General features: G+C 41.4%; 1 protein-coding gene across 3 annotated transcripts; it reads left to right on the forward strand.

Annotated features, from left to right (window-relative positions):
• Positions 1–11,398: 11,398 nt before the first annotated feature.
• Mobp (myelin associated oligodendrocyte basic protein) lies at positions 11,399–21,234 on the forward strand. 3 transcript variants are annotated; one of them, XM_076869254.1, is made up of 2 exons: positions 11,399–11,604; positions 21,195–21,234. In XM_076869254.1, the coding sequence occupies exons 1-2, from the start codon at positions 11,399–11,401 to the stop codon at positions 21,232–21,234; spliced, it is 246 nt and encodes an 81-aa protein (XP_076725369.1). The 3 variants fall into 3 exon arrangements, with proteins under 3 accessions (XP_076725369.1, XP_076725352.1, XP_076725361.1); XM_076869237.1 differs by lacking the exon at positions 21,195–21,234 and adding an exon at positions 11,911–12,166; XM_076869246.1 differs by lacking the exon at positions 21,195–21,234 and adding an exon at positions 11,917–12,166.
• Positions 21,235–24,013: the final 2,779 nt, after the last annotated feature.

Consider the following 24,013-nt stretch of genomic DNA (forward strand, 5'->3'; position numbering starts at 1 on the left):
AGCTCTTGTGTTTCTTTTAGCTGATATATTTCTCTCTCTAGGTGCCCTGTGGTTTTATGGTATGATGGTTTCTTTTATTTTATATTTTCTGATTGGATCTTCCTGTTCTATGAAAATGACAGTGATTTTTATACATTGATCCATGTCCAAAAATCTTGTTAGATTCTCTTGTTTTCTTTTTAATTCTAATTTTTTTATGTGTTTGTGTTGTTGATGATTTCAAGAGCAGTGTTGACCAATAATAATAAATGGTAGGTGGTTTCCTTGTTGGGGAATCTGATTTGGATGGAGTGTTTCCAAGATTTTACCAGCAGAAGGCAATTCCTTCCCTTCACACTATGCTAAGAATATTCATCATGAATGGATACTGAATTTCACTGAATGCTTTCTTAGTATTTATTACTGATCATATTTTCTCCTTTCATCTATTAATATAGTAAATTATATTTATATGCCTTTCAAATCTGAACCAGTCTGAGATTGATGTCATCTAGTCTGTATTACAAAACGTTTTACCTGTTGGATCGGCAAATTATTTGGGTTTGATAACCCACTTTATTGTAAAGGCCTTGAGGAAATGGTCATTTTCATATGTTGCCTGTAGAGTGATAATTTTGCAAACTCCACGGAGAGCAAATCTACCAAAATGCATGAAATTACAGATGCATGGTGTTACTTTCTGTCACCATAACAAACACATAATGATAAAGACATAGCAATTGATAGAGAGGAAAGATTTATTTTGGCAACCAGCTTTAGAGGTTTCAGTTCATGATCAGTTGGCCCTACTGTTTTAGGTCTGTGTGGCACTTGGAATGGGCTGTTGGAGCAAAACTGCTCATTTCCTGAACATGAAGTGAAAGAGACAAGGAGAAATGGATTGAGGTCCCACTATGCCCTTTGAAGTCATGCCTCCCAATGACCTAAAGACCTCTCATGAGGCCCCGCCTCTTATAATTTCCACCATCTATCAATAACACCAAATGGGGGACCAAACCATCTTGGTGACATGATTTGCCATCTACTTAGTTTCTCTTGGAAATTCCCTAGAGGTCCTTCTTCTCTACCTGCATTGAATCTACCTACATGTCCTGGTCATCACTGGGCTTCCTTCCTTGCTCACTTTATACTGAGACCCTTAGAAATTTTGAAGTGTGTGCTGATGCTTCTAGCCGAGGCAAATCTACTGGGTGGTATCATCGGCACCTTAGGTCCTTATAAACATCTTAGACTTAATCTGTTTGGCATATAATAAGTGCTCAATTAATCTTTGAATAAACAAACGTGCAAAACTGTTCTTTCGCTCCCCTCCCCCAGCCTTCCTCTCCTCAGCACACTACTCCATTAGGCATTAAGCCCTGAGCCTGGCAGTCTTCCTGTCAAACCCCACGGCCAATGCATCTTTAAGTCCTCTTAATTTGGCTTCCAAAATCCACCTCCACTGGCCGTGCCCTAGTCAGATTCCCTGTCATTCTCCCTGATTTCCTTGCTTCCACTCCTGTCTCCCTCCAGTTTATGATGCAAGGAACCTGAGCCATCTTCACCGGGTATAAATGGGAAGACATTCATCTTCTCTGGTCAGACCTTCTAGCACCTTCCTGTTTGTTTTGCTGCTTAGCTCACCTTCGCGGCGCTGCCTGCTCTTGCTTTGATGGACACCCTCTCCCCCTGTCCTTGTGCTGTAGTCATCCCCCTTCTTCCTGGTTTCTCAAGCACATCGAGTCTTAGGGATTCTGTCTGGAACTCTCTCCTCCCCCACATGTGAACGGTTCTCATTTATCCTCTGGATCTCAAATTAAATGTCACCACTCCAGGAATCCTTTCTTAGCCCCTCAATCTAAATTTGTCTCACTGTTGGATTTCCTCCTAGAGCCTGGTTCCTGTCCCCCAGAGCCCCAATCACTCTTCAGTTATATGTGCAGTAGACTAGCCATGAGGTGACAGATGAGCTGGTAGCACCTCCTTTTCAGTCGCCTAAGCTTCGAGAATATAGGCACCTTCTTTGTCTTGTCTACGGCTGGCACGGCGCGTACAGGTACTCAGTACATCTTCCAGCAGGTGGCCGAGTGTTAGTACCCTACGTTGGCATTTGCTTTCAGTCATCTTATGAGTATACTCTTTACACGTGGAGCCCAATGCCATGGAGCCCAATGTCTGTTAATGGGATCTGTTGGGGGTCACAAAGAAGTTGTCTTAATGGCTCCTATCCGCAGAGGGCCTTCATCAGTCTTAAAATTAGTGCTGAGAATGGTTCTCCAGGGCACTGATGTCTCACCTATTTGAGGCAGGATCTGGGAGTGGCTCTTCCCTAGAGAAGATCCTGGCTTCTGTCCCAGACCCCTGCTGCAGATGCTACTCCTGGAGGTTCGTCAGGGTACCTGAGGGAGCTGAAAGCACTCTGGAGGTGGACCACCACCCTCACTCTGCTGGCTTTGGCTAGGATGGCTGGCTCTCCAGAGATGCTGCCTGCAATAAGTGATCTAGCCTCCTGCTGCATTCAGTTGGTATTAGTAAAGGTATTTGTTAGGTCATTCCAACTCCTTCATAAGCACCCTTTAAGAGGGCTGCCTAATATTGAGTTAGTCTTCAAATGAGTATGTGGTATTTTCAGGACTAAGGACTTACAAGAAATGCTAACAATTAAATAAAGATCAAATTCTTACTGATTACATTGCATGTTTACGAAAATGCACAGATTTCCCCATTCACCTTCTCTTCTTTGAAAAGCTAGGCTGATTTTAGGAAAGATAAAATATAAAGAATACTTCACTTTTTTCCATTCTGGCCATTTCTTTACCACCTCTGTTTCTGGCAAGTATGCAGAAGTTAAGCTTGGGATTTTCCTACCATCTTCCCTCTTGTAAGTAAAATTCCACTTACTGTTTTCCATGCATATTCTTCTATCGTTCCTGGAAATGTATTTCATTCCTGTGTCCCATCACAGAATGAAAGGTTAAAAGACCAAGGGCATTGATTTTCAGACAGTAAATATTAAATTGTGAAATGGAAACAAGGCTTAGCAAAAATTCATTTGAGATTTATAAATATTTTAAGTGCTTGAAGTGAATTCTTTCATGCTTCAGGATGATTTGGTATTTTAAACGTTCGGCCTTTCAGCTTGCTCTTCCAACCAATATGTGGGACTTGCAATTCCTAGTTACTTGCCCTCTCTTTGCAGTTATTCTAATCATCTGAATGCACAGAGGGTGGTAGTGTGGGCGTTAAAGAGAAATTGCTGTCATGGACAGGAAGGACTCAGAGAAAAGAAAAGGGAATACTTTGGGAAGAACATGATCTCATTTGCTCAAGCTTTATGCACTTTGTAAATTTATGGGGGATTTTGTGTCCCATGGAGCACCTTCTTAGTTGTTGAGGGGTGACTCTTTTTTTATCTGTCTCTTAAAGTGGGAGCAAAGGAAGAGTCCTGGGGTAGATAATTTATTATAACCATCCTCACCCTTTCTCTAGTGTTAGGTATGCTGTGATATTGTCGTTCTCTGGACTGTGAATGACCAGTCAAGATGTTGCCAGGGTCCTCCCACCCTCTGTAGGGATAGGTGTAGGTCACCCTAGACAATTGGTCTCACTGGCCACTCATGAGTTATGCTAGCTCTTATTCACTTATCTTCTCTGGACCTGTCTCCTCATCTGTTAAACCAAGATACTCATGATAGTATCTAAGACTATTGTGAGGGTTAAATGGTTTAATAACTGTCATGCACTGAGAAGAATGTCTGACTCACAGTGAGTTGTCAATTCAGAGTGCTATTATTAGCCGTCATTAGTAACCCATGTTTCCCAATGGGTGTGATTTTAGGGATGTTAAAGTACATTTTTTGTTCTTTATTATCCTTAGTTCCAAATGGTCTGGCAGCTCACACATCAAGAATCATGCCAGGTTGGGCTTGGTGGTGCACACTTGTCATCCCAGCAACTTGGGAGGCTGAGACAGGAGGATTGCAGGTTCGAGGCCAGCCTCAGCAACTTAGAGGGGCCCTAAGCAACTCAGGGAGACCCTGTAACAATTTAAGAAAATAAAAAGAGCTGGGGATGTTGCTCAGTGGTAAAGGGCCCCTGGATTCAATCCCCAGTATCAGAAAAAGAGCCCAGTATCAGAGAGAGAGAGAGAGAGAGAGAGAGAGAGAGAGAGAGAGAGAGAGAGATCCATGTCTTAGAGTTTCCTTTACAGTGTAAATGATTATCCCTTCTGCCAAGAAAACCAAGCCTTATGTTTTGTGTCCCCTCAGGTGGAAAAACATGTTGGACAGGAGGTTTTGCCAAAGAGAGGGAGGAGGAGGTGGAGACAATTCTTCTAGCTCAAAGGAAAGGAGAGGGAGAGAGCAAAAGCTAAAGAGGCAGATGTTCAGCCCTGGGGCTGAAAAAGATCCTGTGTGCCATTTACTGATCCCAAAGAAAAGGCCTAGAGGACTCAACAGAGGGGTATTGGACATTTTATTACTCATGCATTCTTTTGGGGGCGGGTGACTGGGATGAAACGGAGGGCCACACCACGCCTACAAGCAGGGGGAATACATGCAAGCTTAGGAATATACCAGCAGGTGGTGTGCCCACTGTGAAGATGGATTTCTTTCATGTTAAACCAGATTTGCTCTGCTCTGATCCCTCTTAAAGACTGGAGACAAGGGAAGTGGCCAGTTCCCCCTCTCCATTTCCTTCTCTGTCACATTCTGAGGAGTCTTTCTTACCTCAACACCAGGAACAACACCGCTCCCTCCGCACTGACTTGGGTTTACCCCCAAAGTAGATGTGCATGTTCTCTCTTTCCTCCAGATAAAACCTCAAAACCAGGGTGAAGGTGTGCTCAGTGTGGTAGAGTCATCCGGATGGGTTTGCAATCGTGTGCATGTGTGCAAGAGGGATTGACACACTTCAGTGGAATAGTGTGGCTGGGCTGTAAGCCCCTGGGGGAGGCCTGTCCTCAGCCCCATCTGGCATGGCCTATGAGTGAGGGCACAGTGTGGATGCGGTCTAGGCTAGTGGCCCCAAGATACAGCTCCTCATTCCCTATGAGCAGTGCATGGCTTGCATGGGGGCCAGAGGTTTCCTCGAGTGGATGTGGAAACTATCGAGGAGGAAGCCTGTGGACCAGTGGCCTTGGTCAGGTCAAATGGTTAGCAGTGTATGTCATTTACGCCAAGTGAGGCCCGACAAGACTCCCAATGGCAGAGTCCGGCGGAGAAGACCACCACCCAGAACGGCCACCCCTTTGCTTATTGTCTTGAGTACACGCAGGTATCTCTCTACTCTGTTCTGCTTTGAGAAGAAATGGAGGGAGGTGAAAAATAGTCCTTTTAGGGAATTGAATTCTAACTAACTACTCACTAGGAACAGATGGTTTAAACCAGAAGCGATCAAGGCACCGTAAATTTAGAAGTGCAACTCTCTCCCTTTCTTTTCCTTTCCCAACCATGAGATGAGTTGTAATCACCACTGCATCGATTTTATAATAAGTAAATTTAAAAGTTACATCCTTTTTTGTATACTCAAGCTGAGTTTGAATATATTTGATATTTCTTGCTTCATTTGTTGACTTAAAATTTTTTCCCTAAGTATAAATTAAACATTCAATCCATTCTTTTCTTAATTCATGAAATTCATTCATGTCTTAATTCATAATACATTAAGAAGCATTGTAACTCACCATGGCTCCATTTGTCAGCCATGATCCAAGATGGCAGCCAAACCCATAAATAAATTGCTAGACTGTAAATTGTGCACATTAAAACAACAACAACAACAAAAACTTCATCAGATAACTAGCAAATTGTTTCCAGAAAAATCAATCTTCAATCACACGTGGAACATTAAAAAAATTGACTAGGTACTAGGCCATAAAGCAAGTCTCAAAAAATACCAGTCAAATTATCAAACATTATTTTCTCTAAATGCACTGAAACTTGAAGTTAATGTAACAAAAATAACTGTATTCATTTGGAAATTTTACAACAGATTTTACAAATTCATTGATGAATTCAAGGAGAACTCATCCATATTTGAAAGGAAGCAATTTAATATTTGGGGAAGAGGAAAATTTAATATTTGTGGTGGGCTGCTTAAGTTGTACTGAAGGGAAAAGTTGTAGCCATAAATGCATGTGTGAGAAACACTTATTCAAGAATGAAGAAGAACAAGAACATAAACCTAAAGAAAACCCATGAAGAAAAGAAATAATGAGCATATAAAGAAATTAACAACCAGAAAAGAGAAAAAAGAGAAGACATGAAAACCAAGAACTTGTTTTTGAAAAAAATAACAAAGTAGATAACCCCTGTCAAGATTGCACAAGAAAAATGGGAGAAGATATAATAAAATAACTATAGAGGAGGTTATAATTATAAATTTATCAGGGCTGGGGTTATGGCTCAGTGGTAGAGCACTTGCTTCGCATGTGTGAGGCACTGGTTTCGATCCTCAGCACCGTACAAGATGAATACATAAAATATTGTTTCCATCTACAACTAAAAAACATAATAAATTTATCATAGATTTAAGCAACTATAAGAAAACACCACAGATAACACTTTGTCTATAATTTAACACTTAAAACAATGATTTTCCAACTCTAGTAGATAAATTTGAACAATAGGTAAGTTATAGCCTACTTTCTATTAACTATGTATTTACATGTAAATATTCATAAAGAAATAATTGTTCAAATAATTTCAAGAGGTTAACTATGGGGTAAGAATCCAGGAGTTTGTATTATTTTATCCATTCAAGTTTTCTGAGTTTTAGCAGTGAATGTAGATTTTTAAAAATTCTACTAAAGGTCTGGAATACAAGTTCACATCCTAGTCCTGCAAGTTGAGCCTTCTCGCCCTGATAGGAAAGTCCTGGCCACCATTTGTGAAATCGTCAAACTCCATTTTCCATTTTTCCCTTTGGGCGTGAAGTCTTTCTCCAGCTTTCAGTCTTCTTCATTTTAGGACACTGATCCACAAGTCTCTGCAGCCGTATCCCATCTCCAGTTCCTGGAAGTCCAGTCTGGGCCTCCGACTTGAACATCTGCTCCACAGAGAGTGGGGTTGAAGAGAAGGAGTACAGATCAGTGTTGGAACTAATTTAAGAATTAAGAAGGTGGAGTCCACCATTGTGGACTCAAATCCTCTGCCTCTTACTGGCTTTTTGAACTCAGTCATGTTCCTTAGATTCTCATCTTTAGTTTATTGATCGTAATACCACATTATAAAAAATAAAATATATAAAATCACCATCATACATTAGGTGTTCAGTAAATGTCACCTCTTTTCTCTGCTGTTAGTTATATGCCTGTATTTGTAACTAATCTACTGGTTTGTTGGGAAAGAATGACTTGTGTATGTCGCTCTTGTTTAGCATGTAGAGCTTAACTTTTCTAAGTTGGAGGGTGGTGTGGGGTAGAGTTGGGAAGGAGTATACATAACCAATGAAGCATGTACCCATAAAATACCGTATTTCTGCTACTGGGAGAAAGAGTTGGTATGCTAGAGCTTTCCAAAGAATACAAACATTTGACTTAAGGAAGAGGGGAATGTTCTTTTAAAAGCTGGATGAATTTCTAGCTGGTTGTCCTAGGACAATGGCAGTGTTCTTTTAGGTAAGATGATTTCTTTGTCCTAAATTTAGGACCGTGCATTGATGGATAGCAAGAGGTGAGGCCTCCCCCTGCTGGACATGGTGGGGAAGGCAGGGGGTGAAGGAAGCCATGAACTGAGAAATCGAGACCCCTCCCATGATGTGTTGGGAGAAGAGATGGGCATAGAGTGAATGGGTCTACACTAGCCAGCCAATGGAGAATTCAGTCAGAGTAGGAATTCAGAGTCACTGCAGACTCAAAGTCTTCCTCTTCCCCCATGCCAGTCATTTCTTAGAAAGTTGGGGCACGTGCTAGATTTTCTGTTGTAATGGGTACCAGGGCCACTTGGGAAACGATGACCCCCAAGAAGGCAGGGAGAATTGAGAATGTCTGAGATTCCTGTTGAAAGCACAGTGACAGTCCCTGTATGCTTGGTACCTTCAGAGATTGCTACTGCCATGGCTAGACCTGAAGTGTTTTATTTTAGCAATTTTCATGGCGGGAGACACTTGATCTGAACTTTGCAACATGTATGGGATTTGGGTAGGGATATGGCAGGTCTTTAGCATATGAAAAAGAATATACAAAAAATGTTTGGTTTTGACTTTTTTATTTTTTAATGCCTTTCTTTAACTTTCTTAAAAACATTTTTTCTATTGTTTCTTTTCTACTCATTTTGATATAATTAAAAAATCATTAAATATAATTTGCTCATAATCAGTCCCTAGTATTTACCCTCTTCTCTCTTTCCCTGTTTCCTTCCCTCTACTCTACTGATCTTTCTGCTATTTAATTTTAGATCATTTTTTTTTCTTTTTGATTAGTGTCTTGTGAATATACCTGATGGTGAGATTCACTGTGGTATATTCTTGTTGGTCTATGAATACCTGTTGGGATAAAGGGCTTCTTTGGATATTGCTGGCTAGCTCCTCCTTCTGAAAATGGGGAAATTTCTGAGAGGTTATGAATCGTCCTTCCCCTCTGAACATCCCTGCCACTTCTTCTTCCTTGGCTCCTCTCCCTTGGCTTGAGGGTTGACCCATCTCTCTTCCAGGGAGCCTTCCCTTGTCTGGCCCCTCACTCACTTCACGAGCATCTCATCCATCCCAAGGTTGTGCCTCTTTTTTTTTTTTTTTTTTTGTAGGTGAAGGATCTCAAGATGGCAGCTTAGCTCCCCACTGTTGGATGCCCATCTCTTCATGCATGTCCTGCGCACTTTAAACTCAGGGTGTCCCAGACTGATGGGATGATTTCAGTCATTAGGGTTCGACACTTTAGACTGACAGTTGGTCCTTTCCTTCCTCATCACCTGCACCTTGGTGCTATTCCCTTGCTTACACTCCACTCTGCATTTCAGGGAAAAGGCTCTCAGAGTTACTACAATTCATCCCTGTGTGTCTTTGCTTAGGTGACCAATATTTCCATCCCTCCACAAGATTTTATGTCTGATTGACCCAAATCTTAAGGCCAGATGAAATGTTTCTTTCCATGAAGTTTTATCTGGTTCTGTTGCCCAGTATGTTACCTATTTCTCGTGGACTTCCTGTGCCAGGTTTATCTGCATATTCTCATGTTCCGGAGCATTCTCTTTTCTATTGCTTTTCCTGATATCTGTGTCACATTCTTCCCTCAATGCTCTGAGCTCATTGTGAGCAGGAGGTTTACCTGATTCGTTCTCTTATACCTCTCAATGATATTTACATACTTGGGGTCAATAAATTAGTTTTGTGGTCATTAACACACTATGTGCATCCTAGTCACAAATTTGTCTATATCTCCAGCTGATGGAGAAATTTCTTGAGGTTGTGATGAAACATGATTTAACTCTGTGTCTGCTACATCAACTGAGCACTGTGCCTGGAGCAACCTAAATATACAATAAATGTTGAATTGAATGGTTGATGGGAATGCCACTAATGATTTAGTATTTATTACACCTCGAAGACTGAACATTAATTTTTTTCATAAAACAGGTGAATCTATAAGGGATATTAAGAAGGGGTTTGGGACAGAAATCTAGGAGAACATGGTATCACAGAAAAGGGAAGAATTTATGTGGAGAGAGGACCAAATAAGGAGACAACTGTCTTAGCAGTTGGAGGTCTTTGGGGATCCATTTCTTTTGAGAAAGGAACAGAAGCCAGAGTGGAATGTAATGAGAAATGAATGAGAGCTATAGACATCTCTCATTGATGATTTTAAGAGAAAAAATGATGATTTTTGGAGAAAAACAGTATCGATCATTTTGCCTACTGAAAGGAGGAAAGTAATAGGGAAGGCAAATAGATGTTGGAGTGGGATCCAGAGATATTTTTTCTTTTAAAATGGAAATATACAGCAGGGCATTGTGGTGCACACCTGTAATCCCAGCAGCTCAGAGGGCTGAGGCAGGAGGAACACAAGTTTCAGGCTCAGCAATTTATTGAGGCACTAAGCAACTTAATGAAGTCCTGTCTCTAAATAAAATATAAAAAACGTCTGGGGATGTGGCTCAGTGATTGAGTTCTCCTGAGTTCAATGCCACTTCTCCAAAAAAAAAAAAAAAAAAAAATTAGGGAAGAAGACCTTCCTAAGAGAAATATAAAAAGCTGAATAAGAGCTAATAATTTATTTACATAATAATTATTTTTGCATGATAAAGGCATATGAAACATCAGGGAAGAGCATTTGTAACCTATGTAACAGATGTAATGTATAATTTGGATTATCATAAACTGAAGTGCAAAAACATATTTTTTACCTGTATGCTATTTGTTTCTCAGTCCTCCTTCCTGTCTGTAGCAGAAGATCTCACATTAAAGAACAAAAATATGAAAAAAATCTCCTTAATGTAATTTAGGTGTCCTTAAAAACCCAGATCACACTTTCTATCTTCATCCTTCTCTGCTGCCCTTGAACTTTTGTATCAATTTCTGTTGGCCCACAATTCACTGTTTTGTAATTACACACTTCAAACCTCTTCCAACGTGACCTTGAGTTTGTCAAGAGCAGGAATGTTCTCAGTGCCCAGCACATTCTTATCACCCACCATAGTTGCTGACTCTTGTTGATAAATAGTCACTTAAGTTCCTGGTGTGCTTCAGTGTTTGGAGTGTTAGTTGGGACATTTCTGCAATTTTCTCACTTCCAGAAGGAACATTTTCAGCCCTTTGCAGGCTCTAATGGACCTCTGCTTATTTCAGATCCCACCTTCTCTAAGAATAACTATGCTGATTTCTAGCATCATAGATTAGTTTAATAATTTTTGATTTCTAGCGTCATAGATTGGTTTTACCTATTTTTGAACCTCATGTAAAGTGAATCATACAGCTCACATCCTCTGGTGTCTGACTTCTTTTTGCTCAGCATTATATTTGTGAGATTCAAATGTGTGTATCAGTTTATTCTTTTTCATTGCTGTGTAGTATTTTATTGTATGAATAGTGATTAGAGTTTTAATAATAAACTATTTTTTTTTTGCTTTTTTAGACAAATGGCCTTTCCTAAATCTATAATATTATTTAGCCAAAGATATGTTTGGCTATCCTGTATAGATTTTTTTTCTATCTGTATGGACTTCTGAAACATAAGGAATAGTCTTTTTCCTATAAAGCATGACTTTAAAAATGCAAAGATAAACATCAATAAACATTCATTTAGTTTCCTTCTGTAGAGTTGGGCAAGACGTTGAGTTTCTAGGCTTCGGTTCTGTAGGGCCACCCTGAATATTAACTGGGACAGTGGGAGTCACAGGGGGGTGGCCTCCTTGGGTGGAAACCTCCCTTTCCTGACAGCTCTGTTTGATGTCTCCCCATCTCTCCCACGTGGACGATTTCCAGTGAGATGAGTCAGAAAATGGGTAAGGAGGGTCCCAGACTCTCCAAGAACCAGAAGTTCTCCGAGCACTTCAGCATCCACTGCTGCCCGCCCTTCACCTTCCTCAACTCCAAGCGGGAGATCGTGGATCGGAAGTACAGCCTCTGCAAGAGCGGCTGCTTCTACCAGAAGAAAGAGGAGGACTGGATCTGCTGCGCCTGCCAGAAGACCAGGTGAGTGAGTGGCCCCGCTGCCCCTGGCGCCGGCGCTGGGCACCCGCCTGCCGTCTCTGGGCTCCAAGCGCGCCCTGCCTCCTCGCTCTGTGAGGCCGGGGTTGGGGCTGCGCGAACCGCTCTCCGGGATCCTGACAGTTAGCTCCCTGCTAGGTCCGGACACTGGAAGGCGCTCGAGGGCGATCGGAAGGTGGGAGGGGGAGCAGGGCCTTCCCCCCTGTTTCCAGCTCCCGCCAGCAGCCCTTAAGCAGCCGAGGAGAGCCCTGGCTGCAGCCTCCAGCCTCCAGCTTCTTTTGGCCCTCTCAGACCCAGCCGCCGTGCCACGTCCCCTCAGAGGCCCAAGCCACAGCCAGCGGCGCCCCCCGCGGTGGTCAGAGCACCAGCCAAGCCACGGTCCCCTCCGAGGTCCGAGCGTCCGCCGCGTCCCCGCCCAGAGGTCCGACCACCTCCAGCCAAGCAGCGTCCCCCTCAGAAGGCCAAGCAACCACCACGCAGCAGCCCCCTCAGAGGGCCAGGCGCCAGCCGCGGGGGGTCTCCCATCAAAGCTTCTAGGTTCTGGTAACACCATCTCTTCCCTTTTGTTTCCCCCAGCCCTAAGGTTAGTAGCTGTTGCCTGTCCTGATAGACCAGGGGGCTCTCAGCCTTACCCAACGTGTGTAACCAATGCCCTGCATTAAATCCCCTTCTGTTGGAAATACCTGGTGTGGCTTCTGCTTTCCTCCTAGACACTCACTGTTGTTGGTCCGTATCTCACGTGGCTGGGTCCTTTGTCTAGTAGAACTGGAAATCATGAAGTGACCAATTAAGGTTACTGACCACATGCTTACCTCCATGCTTGTGCCTCAGAGAGGAGGAAGGGTGACTACTGGAATCTCTGTGTGTAAAAGGAGAAATGCAGTGGGATCCTTCTCCCATCCTGATCAGGTGTCAATCTCAGTGGCAATGCTACTCATTAGTTCATCTGTTTAGTCATAGGGGCAAACCTTACTGCATACCCATAGGATTCTACGCTCTGTAGCAGGGAAGAGAATATGGAGGTGAACAAGCAAGGGCATTGGTGATTCACCAGGACCAAGTAAGAGAATAATTAGTCAGGTGTAGAGTGTAAGTGCTCCAGTATTTCCATAGTAAGGGTGTATATTGGACCTTGAGGTCCTTGGAGTAGGGAGTATTGGCACAGGAGTTTGGGGGATCCAAGGAGGAAATTAGGTTAGGGTGAATAGAGGGTTAGAAGAAGGTGATTCACTGGGCTGGGCATGTGGCTCAGCGCACTCCCCTGGCATGCGTGAGGCCCAGGTTCGATCCTCAGCACCACATACAAACAAAGATGTTGTGTCTGCTGAAAAAAGCTAAAAAATAAATATTTAGAAATTTTCTCTCTCTCTTAAAAAAAAAAAAAAAAAAGAAGAAGAAGAAGGTGATCCATATAGAGGAACAAGAGATCCAGAGAGGTGCATGTCCATTGCTCTTAGGGGGTTGGCTTTTTCCTTTTTTAAAAAAATAGATGTTAATTTTTGGAATAGTTTTAGGTTTATAATAAAATTGAGGGAAGACACAGAGATTTCCCCTGGATCCCCCTGAGCTTACTTTCACATGGCCCTCCAACTTTTTGGTCCTTTTATAATTTTGGAAAGTTAATCTGTTGTATAAGACAGTAGTGGGTGTTAATAGTATTTGATATTCTCTTATCAACTCTGATACCTGGTACCTGTATAGCCCGTTGCTGGGTGCAGATGTTACATGATGTTTACTAATTTAGTAAGAAGAAGAATCGATGGGGAAGCATGTTCACTGGATTACCAGTGAAGCCGGGGGATCTGCATTATCAAGGAACAGCCTTTCTTACAACTGTAGTGATGAAGAACAAAGAGTACATAATGAACCACCCTGACCTAAATCATCTATAAATTAATGATCCAGATTATCTGTGATATGTAGTAAAAGATGTGAGAAGTACCAAATTTATGGTATCCAAAGTGAAAGCCTTACAAAGATGCAGGATCAGGTGAGTTTAATTTGCAAAGCAAATAACAGGCTGGTCACTAAAACTTCAGTAGCAAGTTGTATTCAGGATACCTAGTCATTCACTCGGTCCCTCCAAGGGGCTGGAGTAAAAGGTGGCCAGGCCAGGTAAGTTTTAATATGCAGAACTGGTTAGGAAAGGTGGGGAGCAGAAGAAATTAATTTTCTAAAAGGCATGTCAGCTTCGGTAAGTTCAGTGCTGGCTCTTTGCTGGAGAGGGCTTGGAGAGGAATATTAAGACAATGAAAGCAAAACTAGCCATGCATTTGTGTGGATCCAGCTTTGCTCATTGTGTTCACCTGAATTCAAGACATCCTGGTGTTGGTGGGTCTTGACTCCCTTGGTTAACTTGTCTTAGTGAGTGTCAGAGAAGGTGCCTCCACAGACTACCATTGCCTTCTCAGCCATGGCCCCGTACCTGGGGACAGAGGACCCCACAAGCTACCTTCATAATGTCTCATAACTTTGCTTGTGTGCTATCTGAGCCCTACCCAAGAAACTTATTTTCTCTTCTTAGCATCTCAAAGGTCCTAAGGTAATGTATTAAATATGTTTCATTGCCATATAATATATTTCCTTTATTGATACCAGTTGACTATTGCAAATCAAAGGAGTAGGAGGTGGGTTAATGGGAAAAATTCACTCGTAAGCAGAGCTCCTAAGGCATGCTTTAAAAAAGGATAGAAAAAGCTTCTCTGAAGCAGACTTGCCTTCTGAAATGGTCCCACCCAGGAGGCTTTGCCTTGAGAGGTTAGGCAATTCTGACAGAGGACTTTTGGGTTTGTGATAACTCCCTTGAATAGGTCTTCTCAAAAACCAGAGAATAATTTAATCTTAGAAACCGATTGGAATGATTCCCAGAATCCTGATTGAATACAATAGTGTTCCTGAATTTGATAAGAGGAAACCCTGGAATTTCCCATTTAGTTTATCCTGCTTTCTCAGTTTTTGAAAAAGATTTTAGTACTTCACAAGTTTTCCCTTGCTTTTAATGTTCATGCATTTTCTGGGCTGAATTTCTTTTGGTTCCTCAGTGTTCTGCTTTGGGTAGCTGGAAATCTGTGGTTCTTTGAAAACCACCATGGCCATCATTTGGAGCCCATCAGTCACACCTATGGGGGCAGTGCTGTGTGCCTTTGACTTGTTGTTTGACAACATGTCTTATATTGCACCAAACCAAGCCCTGCACCTTAGTAGCCTGGAAGACCAATGTATTCTGCATGAATTTATCAAGCCTGTTCATCAAGACCATGTGAACACGACAGTACCAACCTCTAAAAATTAAGGGAAATGAAGTAGGCCCTGGGTTGAGCTGCTCAGATGATATTTATGAGTGGTCTATCCCTCAGTGATGCTGCTGTCAACTCCAAGGGCAGCCCTTGGTCACCTCCAACCTCAGCCCACATCCAGTGATTCTATCTCCTAGATCTCTCTCCTTTAGTAATTTATTTATTTCTTCATCTCACTTTATCAGATAATAAGATCAAAACCTAGGAAAGATAATGGTTAGAAGAAAAGGTAAGTAGATTTAAGTCTCCATGGGATTTATTCTCTAGGAAACAGAGAATGCTGTATGTAGTCTTGAGTCTCAAAATTGAAGCAAGCCCCAGTTTGATGGTTGGAAAGCACCACTAGCTGGATAATCCATGATGGTTCCATTGAGCAATGGGGTAGAAACCACTGTACTTTCCTTTTGCAACTATGGAAGGAGAGATTCATATTTTTATGTTATTTTGAGTTTGGAATTATCAAGTCCTACAAAAAATAGTGCAGTTATAAATGGTTCTATAAATGTCAATTATAATTGAAGACTAGAATTTACTTTGGAAGAAGGATGACCAATAATCAGTTACTATTGGGGGTTTGAGAGTGCGCACTGACAGTACCAGCCATCGGATCCAGTTACAAAGGTCCAGACAGTTGGGTAGAGATTGCCTTCCTGTCTTTCAGGCATGCAAACCCCAACTTTCCCTGGACACCTTCTATAACATAATTTGTCCTCTTTTGTCTTTTCTGATGCTGAAGAGGTTGACTCTGCAATTTCTCCTTCCAGAGAACCAGAGAACACTCTCCCTGTATTTGTGCAGGATGGTGTAAACTAGCTCTTCCAGTTCTTTTTCTGGATCCAGCCTCTGTTTCCCTGAGAGAAAAACATGAACTCGGTAGTCATGTCTTAGAAAGAATTTCCTTCTTACATGTTTGAAGGAAAATTGGAATGTGTTATACCTAATTTCATCCTAGTGATTATGTCTTGGCATTCTATTTTTAAATTCTTGAGCCAAAAACAAGATCATAAATTCATCTATTTTTTCCCCCCAGATACTAGCAGAGCTAGGGAAAGGACCTGAGCTTTTGCTTTGTTGAGGTTCTTGCCCTACCTGCCTCCCCAGGTTGCGTTATTGCTTTCATGAGTTTGAGTACTGAACTCTTGGATTTGCTCCACCTGTGCCACATAGTCTTCCCATAGAGAGCAGGCCTATGTGTGTCCTGTGGTCCCTACAGCACAGAGCCTATGCAGAGCAGGAGCTGGTACCAAAACCTGGGCAAGGATGTGTGTGGTTCCTCAGAGTGACAGTCCCTGCCTGCTGATACATCCCTAGCTGGTCTGGGCCACATGGGTAGCCATCCCCTCTCTAAGAGCCTTAACTCCGTTGACCTCCACCTCCCATATCACTTGCACATCCCCAGTTCTAGATTAGGCTCATGACCTGCCTATTCTGCTCTGTTTTTCCAGCTGTTGAGCATAGTCATGAATGCACAGAGCTGCTGAGCATAGTTGACAAAAGCTTTATAGCTCCAAGGGTTGTGTCACTACAGATGGCACCAACCCCTAGACCAGCCTGCATCCACCAGCCCCACACGTGTATCAGGCCAAGCATCTGCCTTCAGATCCTTCCTCTCGGCCTCAGAGGATGAAGTGTTGGTTCCTCCTCCCTATTGCACACACCTGTGATCTTCTTCTCTTGACTTGTGTTTTCTCCAGGGTCTCTCTGCTGCACAATTTATCTACCTTCCCACTCACTTCAGCCTTTTATTAATCTTTCTCTTTAGCCTTTAACACATTTAGCTGTCTCCTGGAGGCTGAGTTTCCTTCCGGCTCTGTCTCATCTTTTTCCTTCCCTTCTCCGACCAATTTAAAAAAAGAACAATGTAAACTTATCATCTTTACTTCCTCAAATTCCCTTTATATTTCAGTTGATGGTGCTCTGATTTCTTCCTATAGCCCCACACAGGAATTTCTTTTGTGCAGATTCCTCCAGAAATGTCAATGCAAGGGCAAGCAGTTTATTTGGGAGATGAAGCAAAGACTGGGGAACAGAAGGAAATGAGACAAAAAATGAGGCATCCAATTAAAAAAAATATGCATTATACAACTGGCTTCTGCTGTGGGAAGTAGAGTAACTTTTAATAAGCCTGTAGGTAATCTACCAAAGACACTTATCTAGTGAAGTGTCTCTTTAAATATATTGCATATTTTAAAAATTGGGTCATTGTTTTCTAATTATTTTGTTTTGAGATGTTTACAAATATTCTGGATACAAGCATTTTATTAAAAAATTCTTTTGAATATTTTCTCCAAGTTTGTGGCTTTCATTTCATTTTGAGAAGACTGAAAATTTAAGTTTTGACAAAGTCAAACTTATCAAGTTCTTTTATGGGTCAGTTTTTGTATTGTCTGTAAAAGATCTTTTCCCAGCACAAGCTCACATTTTTATCCTGTTTTGTTCTAGAAATTTAAAAATTTAGGTTTTACATTTACATTATTATCCATTTGGAGTTAGTTGTTTTGTAAAGGGACTGAGGTATGGTTGAAGTGTAATTTTTAAATATATGTTTATCCAATTGTTCCAGCATTATTTGTTGAAATTACCTTTGCAATTTTACCAAAATCAGCTGATCTCACATGTTTTGGTTTATTCCTAGATTTCCTATTCTACTTTATTAATTTATGTATCTTTCCTTTCACCAATATACCACTTCATTACTGTAGCTTACTAGTAAGTATTGAAATAAGTTAGTGTGAATCTCCAACATTTTTCTTAATTTTTAAAAATGTTTTGGCTGTTCTTTACTTATCCATATGAATTTTCACCATGTCAAATTCTACAAATATATCCTGGAAAGATTTTGAAAAGGGTTTTGTTGAGTTAGTAGATCAACTTGGGGACAACTGTAGTAATACTGAGACTTTTGATCCATGAACATGGTATACTTCTCCATTTATTTAGGTATTTTTGTTTTTATAATATTTAGCATATAAACCTTGCATGTATTTTATTTGTTTTAAAACTATTTTATGCTTTTTGGTGCTATCAAAATTGTACTATTTCTATGTCAATTTCCAATTGATAGTATATAAAACATAATTTACTTTGTTATATTGATCTTGTATCCTGTAATATTGCTAAACTCACTTATTCCAGCTTTTTGTTTTTGTAGAATCTGGAGTTATCTATATTGATAATCATGTTGTCTTTGAATAGATGCAGCTTTGTATTTTCCTTTTCAATCTGTATGCCTATGTTTTCTATATGTTTTAAACTGCTGTTTTGGTTAAAATATTTGCAATTTAGAGAAATATTTTGACAAGATTAAGTTCTTGCTAATTTGGCTTTGTGAATCATTAAAAGGGATTAAACCTGAGCCTAACCAGATTAAGTGCTTGGGTTGAATTATCAGTTCATTCTTGTGCTTTCTTCAAAACCTCATTTAAGGATATGGCTCAACTTTCCTATGTGCCATTGATTGATGTTCTGTATCATCAAACTAGAGAATAGGCACCAACATGCCTTGGGTTTACAGAATCATAGAGGTTTTTTGTTACTATTAGAATGACTATGGCAGTATTTCTCTAGGATCATCAGGTACTGATGTCACCTTGATGCTTATGACAGATAGTTACCAAAATTCCAAGGGTTAAGTTTACATGATGGATTCAATTCCAATTCATTTTTTAGGGCTAGTCACTTATTGGAAGAAGCCAATGCCTTGGAGAACAGTCACATAATAACCATCTACATATGGATTAAACAATTGTGACACTTTCTTCCCTAATTTTACATGGGCCTGAGTGGATTCTTTTGTTTTGCTACATGGACAGTCTTGTAAATTTAGCCTTTCAAAGCTATGATACAATAAGGTTAGGACATTTTATACAGGTGTTAGCTTTTATATAATAGTGAACTGTTTTTTTTTTTTTTCCTATTTGGTGTTGGTCAGTGGGAATGGTGCATGGGGTATTTTGTGGAGGCAGAGAACCCCTTCCCTGTATTTAGAGAATCATAATTATTGTCAGTAATAAGGAGCCCTGAGATAATGACCCTTTGACTTAAGAGGCTTCACGCTCCTTGCTACGTAGATAGGTGCCCTGTTCCTGTGCTCTCTTAATGCTTCTACTTGTTCACCAGTCCATTTACTGTGCGTATCTTTGCAGGACAGCACATGAATCAGGATCAGGGAATCTTCCATTCATATCTCTAGGGCCTGATTCAGGGCTTGGCTGTTGTTATCAACTGAATGAGGCCTATAAATTTACCTAGCAATAAGTCTGGCATCAGGTTTATGTCTAAGCTTTGCTGCCTGTGAATTCCTTTTGTTCAGGTTTCTTACTTTTTCAAAGTTCTATCTTTTTTTTTTAATCTGTAAGATAAGGATATTATCTACCCTATTAGTATTATTAAGTATTTAGCTCATTATTTAGCTGTACTCAGTAAGTGTATACTATTAGTGTATATTAATGAATATCTTGTCATCTTGTCATTCAGTCCTAACTACTAGCAGATCCTCTCCAACTCAGTCTCCTCCCCTGGTTGATTTGGAGTTTAGGGGATATTGCTGAATAATTTGGCCAGCCCATTGCCATCAGGGTGGCTGCCAATGCCAGTGAAGTGCCAAGTAGATAATTAGATGCTCATATTATCTAAGATGCCACAGTGACTGATTGCAGTGATACCTGTGGGTGTTCATGCTAATCTCAGCATCTGAGTTTTATATTCAGCAGTATCTATGGGAAATACTAGTATATGTAGGTTGCTCCATGTTTAAAGGTCATAGAGGCAACTCAGAAGGTACTATTGTTTATACTTGAATATAATTTTCTCCCCCCCCCTCTCTCTCTCTCTCTCTCTCTCTATATATATATATATATATATATTTGAACTAAAGTTCTCTATCACTGGACTACATCCCCAGCCCTTTTTATTTATTATTATTTTTATTATTTTATACTGGGGATTGAACCCAGGGATGCTTAACCACTGAGCAACATCCCTAGCCATTTTTTACTTTTTATTTTGAGACAGGGTCTTGCTAAGTTGCTCAGGATCTTGCTAAATTACTGAGGTTGGTTTTGAATTTGTGATCCTCCTGCCTCAACCTCATGAGCCACTGGGATTACAGGCACCTGTCACTGTGCCTAGCTTATTTTTTATTTTGAGACAGGGTCTTGCTAAATTTCCCAGGCTGGCCTCAGATTTGCTCTCCTTCTGTCTCATCCTCTCATGTAGCTGGGATTACAGGTGTGTGCCGCCACTCCCAGCTCATTTTATTTCTAATTTTAAAAGCCTTCCAAATTATAAGAAAAGCCATAAAAAATTGGTTCTAGAATAAAAGTGTGCTACGTTTCTAATGCATGGTCCTTGTTGTTTGTTTCTTTGATTCTTTTAATCAAGAACTTTGAGGATGCTCTGAAGGTATTCAAATGACATTAGTTTCAAAGACAGTCACAAAGTGTTCTGCTCTCTATTAAACTGAAGGAGACGTCATATGACACTTTAGTTAGAAAGAATGTGAGCAGTCCTTTTCTGGGGCTACATATTTATAATGAATTTGTTGGATGTTATTTATCTCTTTCCTAAACACAATGTAGTCTGTTCCCCATCAAGTTAGGAATATGTGAACATGACCACGATTTCATTAATGTGAGTGCATATATTCTGTGTCAATTCTTTGTTAATGGGTAGTAGAACATTTTTCCAGGCTTGGGGTACACTTGAATTCCATTTGTGTATTTTTATGTTTTAAAATTATCTGCAATAAGTAACCAGAAAAGCAACAATTACTATTATATGCAAATAGGAGAATTTTTTTTTTGTACTGGGGATTGAACCCAGAGATGCTCTTCTATTGAGCTACATACCCAATCTTTTTATTTTTTTTTTATTTTTTTGAGACAGGATCTCACTAAGTTGCCAAGCCTGGCCTCAAACTTGTGATTCTCCTGCCTACATCTCCCATCTCTCATCACTGGGATTATAGGCATAAAAATTTCTCCACCTAGAAAATAGGAGAATTTTTTAAACAATATTTTTCCCAGGCTCAGTCCAGGAAAAAAAATATCATATTAATTTAGACCACAGACAGTCAGAATTGATAAACTAAAGAGGAGGAGTCAAAGACTGGATTTCTTAGAAGAAAAAGACTACTCAAAAGTAGTTTACAAATAAATAATTATAATAACTGAGTGTGGTAGTGGAGGTGGGAGTAGAGAAAGAGAGAGAGAGAGAGGGAAAGAGAGAGGACCTCACTTACCAATGTTATGAATTTCTCTTTTTCTCTTTGTAAACCAGATTGAGAAGAAGAACCAAGCCAACTCCAAGAAAGAAGTGATAAAGGAGTTTCAAGTGAATGGATGGCCTCAACCCCTGGACTCACTGCTTCGCAACCCATCTGCCCTTGGACCAATTATCTGGCTTTGAATATGATGCAGGGGCAGACACCTGCTAATACAGCAACTGCCATTGCCCCCAATTCCCATGATATGGGAGTTTCAGGGCAGCCTGCCTGGAGGTGAGAAGGGGCATCTCCGTGTGTTCTGCCCCCATTTTAGTGGGTCCCAGCAGCTCCTTGGATTCCAGAACTCAGTTGGTTTCACCTTCAGTCCTTTCCTCCCCATGATGTGCTCAGGTCTCCAGCATCTTTGAGTAAGCATGGCTCATGTGCCAGCCTACAATGTTATCCTCCAGACCTCTATTCTCCCCATCCCTGGCATCTTGTTGCTGAGCCTGACTTTGATCCTTGACCTTCTTTGTAAGGAATTCTTCATCTGGATTCCTCTCTTCCCCTGTGCTATCTATTTCCCATTTGAACACCTTAACCAGTTCCCTGCACTGAGAGGCACAATTGACTCTGGGGAAGATGTGAGTTATTTTCTGAGTAAGATATCAGGCTTTCATATAATTCAGAAATGCAAAGAAATCCTGAGAGGTTAGGAGTTATCAAAATTTGTGTCAGATATAGCTAGCATGCTGTGTCAGAAGCAGAGAGAAAAGGCATGAATGAGTACCTACTCTCCCCCAGGCCTGTCTCCAAACTCATGCAGGGCTAGTGAACAACTTGTGGTCCCAGTTTAAATGAGAACACACACTCTAAAATATTGTTTAAAAAATTCTCCTGTTTTTTGGGTGCAATGGCTCATGCCTGTAACCCCAGTGATGGGAGATGGGAGACTTAGGCAGAGTGTTTGAGCTTTGTCTGGCCCAGCTGGACATTTTCAACTGAGAATCAATGGCTTTAGAACTGTGTGGCCTTGGGCATTACTTGGTGTCTTATTGTCATCCTCTCCTGCTGCCCACCTGTCCCTCCTAACTTCAGGACATAGACATATGGCCCCAGGGCACTTTCGTGGGACTAGAATGGGTGCTCAGAGGGTTCTACTTCCATATGATAATCCCCATTTCCTAGAGAGAGCTGGGCCTGGTGCCTCAGTGCCTTCCCTGTCTGGCCCCTTGTCTGTCTCATTGTGTGGTGAGATTAAGAAAAATAGAGGAATTTAGCTTGCGGGGAGAGGAGAGGTAGGTGAGGGTGAGATGGGGCTAGTTAGGGGAGGTTAAGCAGTCCAAGTCTTCCCTTGCTGTGTAGGAGGCCATTCCATGGTGTGTGTGTGTGTGGGCGGGGGATGCTGAACTCAGTTATAGTGGGTCAGGGCTGGGGGTTGACTTCCCATCTCTTCATTCTGTGTTGCTCCCACTGTCTCAGCCCCAAACTCTTGGGAAGGACTTTGATCTCAAGTATGGGCTCCTGATCAGGGTCATAAGAACTAACCCTCACTCCCACCCCACCTGGTCCCTACATATCCCCTACACACAGACACTTGCTGTGTGGAGAGAGATTGTCCCTGAGTCCAATGGAAGGTCCTCAGATCAGCTTTGTGCTCCTGTGGACTAGCGTGTGTGGTGTGTGTGTGTGTGTGTGTGTGTGTGTGTGTGTGTGTGAATTTAGCTCTGGGAGAATATCTTTGGGTTCTCATTTTCTTTCCCAGGCACAAATATTGCAGAGCCCTTCCTGACCCATGTCACCTGAGGAACCTCACCACGGAAGCTCATTGAAAAAAGACCTCACTAACACTCCTCTTTCAGGGATCTGGCCTGGACTTAGGGTTCTAATGTATCCAAAGCCTAAGAGGCCCTGGTCTCTTGGGTCACTCTCTCTACTCAGTCCATAGTTGCGGGAAGAGGGGGGTGGAAAGAGAGGGGTTGGATTAGATGCATCTCTATTCAGGCTCCATCCGGGTCTACTCTAGAAGCAATTTCAGCTTGTTTTAAGGCCAAATTTAGAAGATTTGTTTATTGGATCCCAAAGCTGGGACAGAAGGGTGAAAAATGCCAGCAGCAGAGTCATTCCCCCACTCCTTCCCAATCTCTCCATCATTTCTTTTCTACTTAGGAGGCCATTGGAAGGTCAGGGAGGCCATGCCTTAGCCCACTGGGTACAAGGATCATTGTTCTACTAGGAGCGGTTCATCCTGCTTATGATTCAGAGGCCCTGTACTTTCCTTCCCAGCATGACCATGTCTTCTTCTTTTTGTTCTCTCCTCTTGTGCATGTGAACAATTTGTGGTCCTGTATACCTGGTGTTTGGCCTATTGCAGGGCTGTGTTCTTGCTCTTCATTCTGGCTCTTTGTACAGGTGCCTCCAGCTCAAACATCATCTCGGAGATGCTTCCCTTAAAAATACAGTGCCATTTCAGTAGTTATTCTATCACACCAAGATTCGTCCACTTCCTTAGTACTCTACTACCATGTCTTGTTCATCTGTTTACTTGTTTAGTGCTGGATTCCTTTTCCTTTTCTAATGTAAACCCCAGGATCGTCAGCATCGACTTACTGCTACATCCTAAGTTTCTGGCATTAGTAAGAATTCAAAATAAAACTTGTTAACTGAATGGATGTTTGATTGTTGTTGTTTTTTTAAATAGGAATGACTTTTCAATAGTCTAGTTTTTTTTGAGAAGTCAAAGGCATCTATTGTATTTAACAACAAGGAACCTGCAGGGCTCTCTGTGTGGAGTGAATGGAAGGTGTAGGGAAGAGAATTCATGGGAATGGAGATGCAATTCCCTGGACCTAGCTTGACCATGAGGGAAGTGGCAGAATAAGTCAATGGCTCG

The sequence above is a fragment of the Callospermophilus lateralis genome, chromosome 1 (genome assembly GCF_048772815.1).
Source record: "Callospermophilus lateralis isolate mCalLat2 chromosome 1, mCalLat2.hap1, whole genome shotgun sequence".
Lineage (NCBI taxonomy): Eukaryota > Metazoa > Chordata > Mammalia > Rodentia > Sciuridae > Callospermophilus > Callospermophilus lateralis.

Excerpts from the sequence above, each read along its gene's own strand:
- Mobp (XM_076869237.1), top strand. The coding sequence starts at position 11,399 with ATGAGTCAGAAAATGGGTAAGGAGGGTCCCAGACTCTCCAAGAACCAG. Across the intron at positions 11,605-11,910 it reads TGCGCCTGCCAGAAGACCAG|ACCCAGCCGCCGTGCCACGT; the intron begins GTGAGTGAGTGG and ends TGGCCCTCTCAG.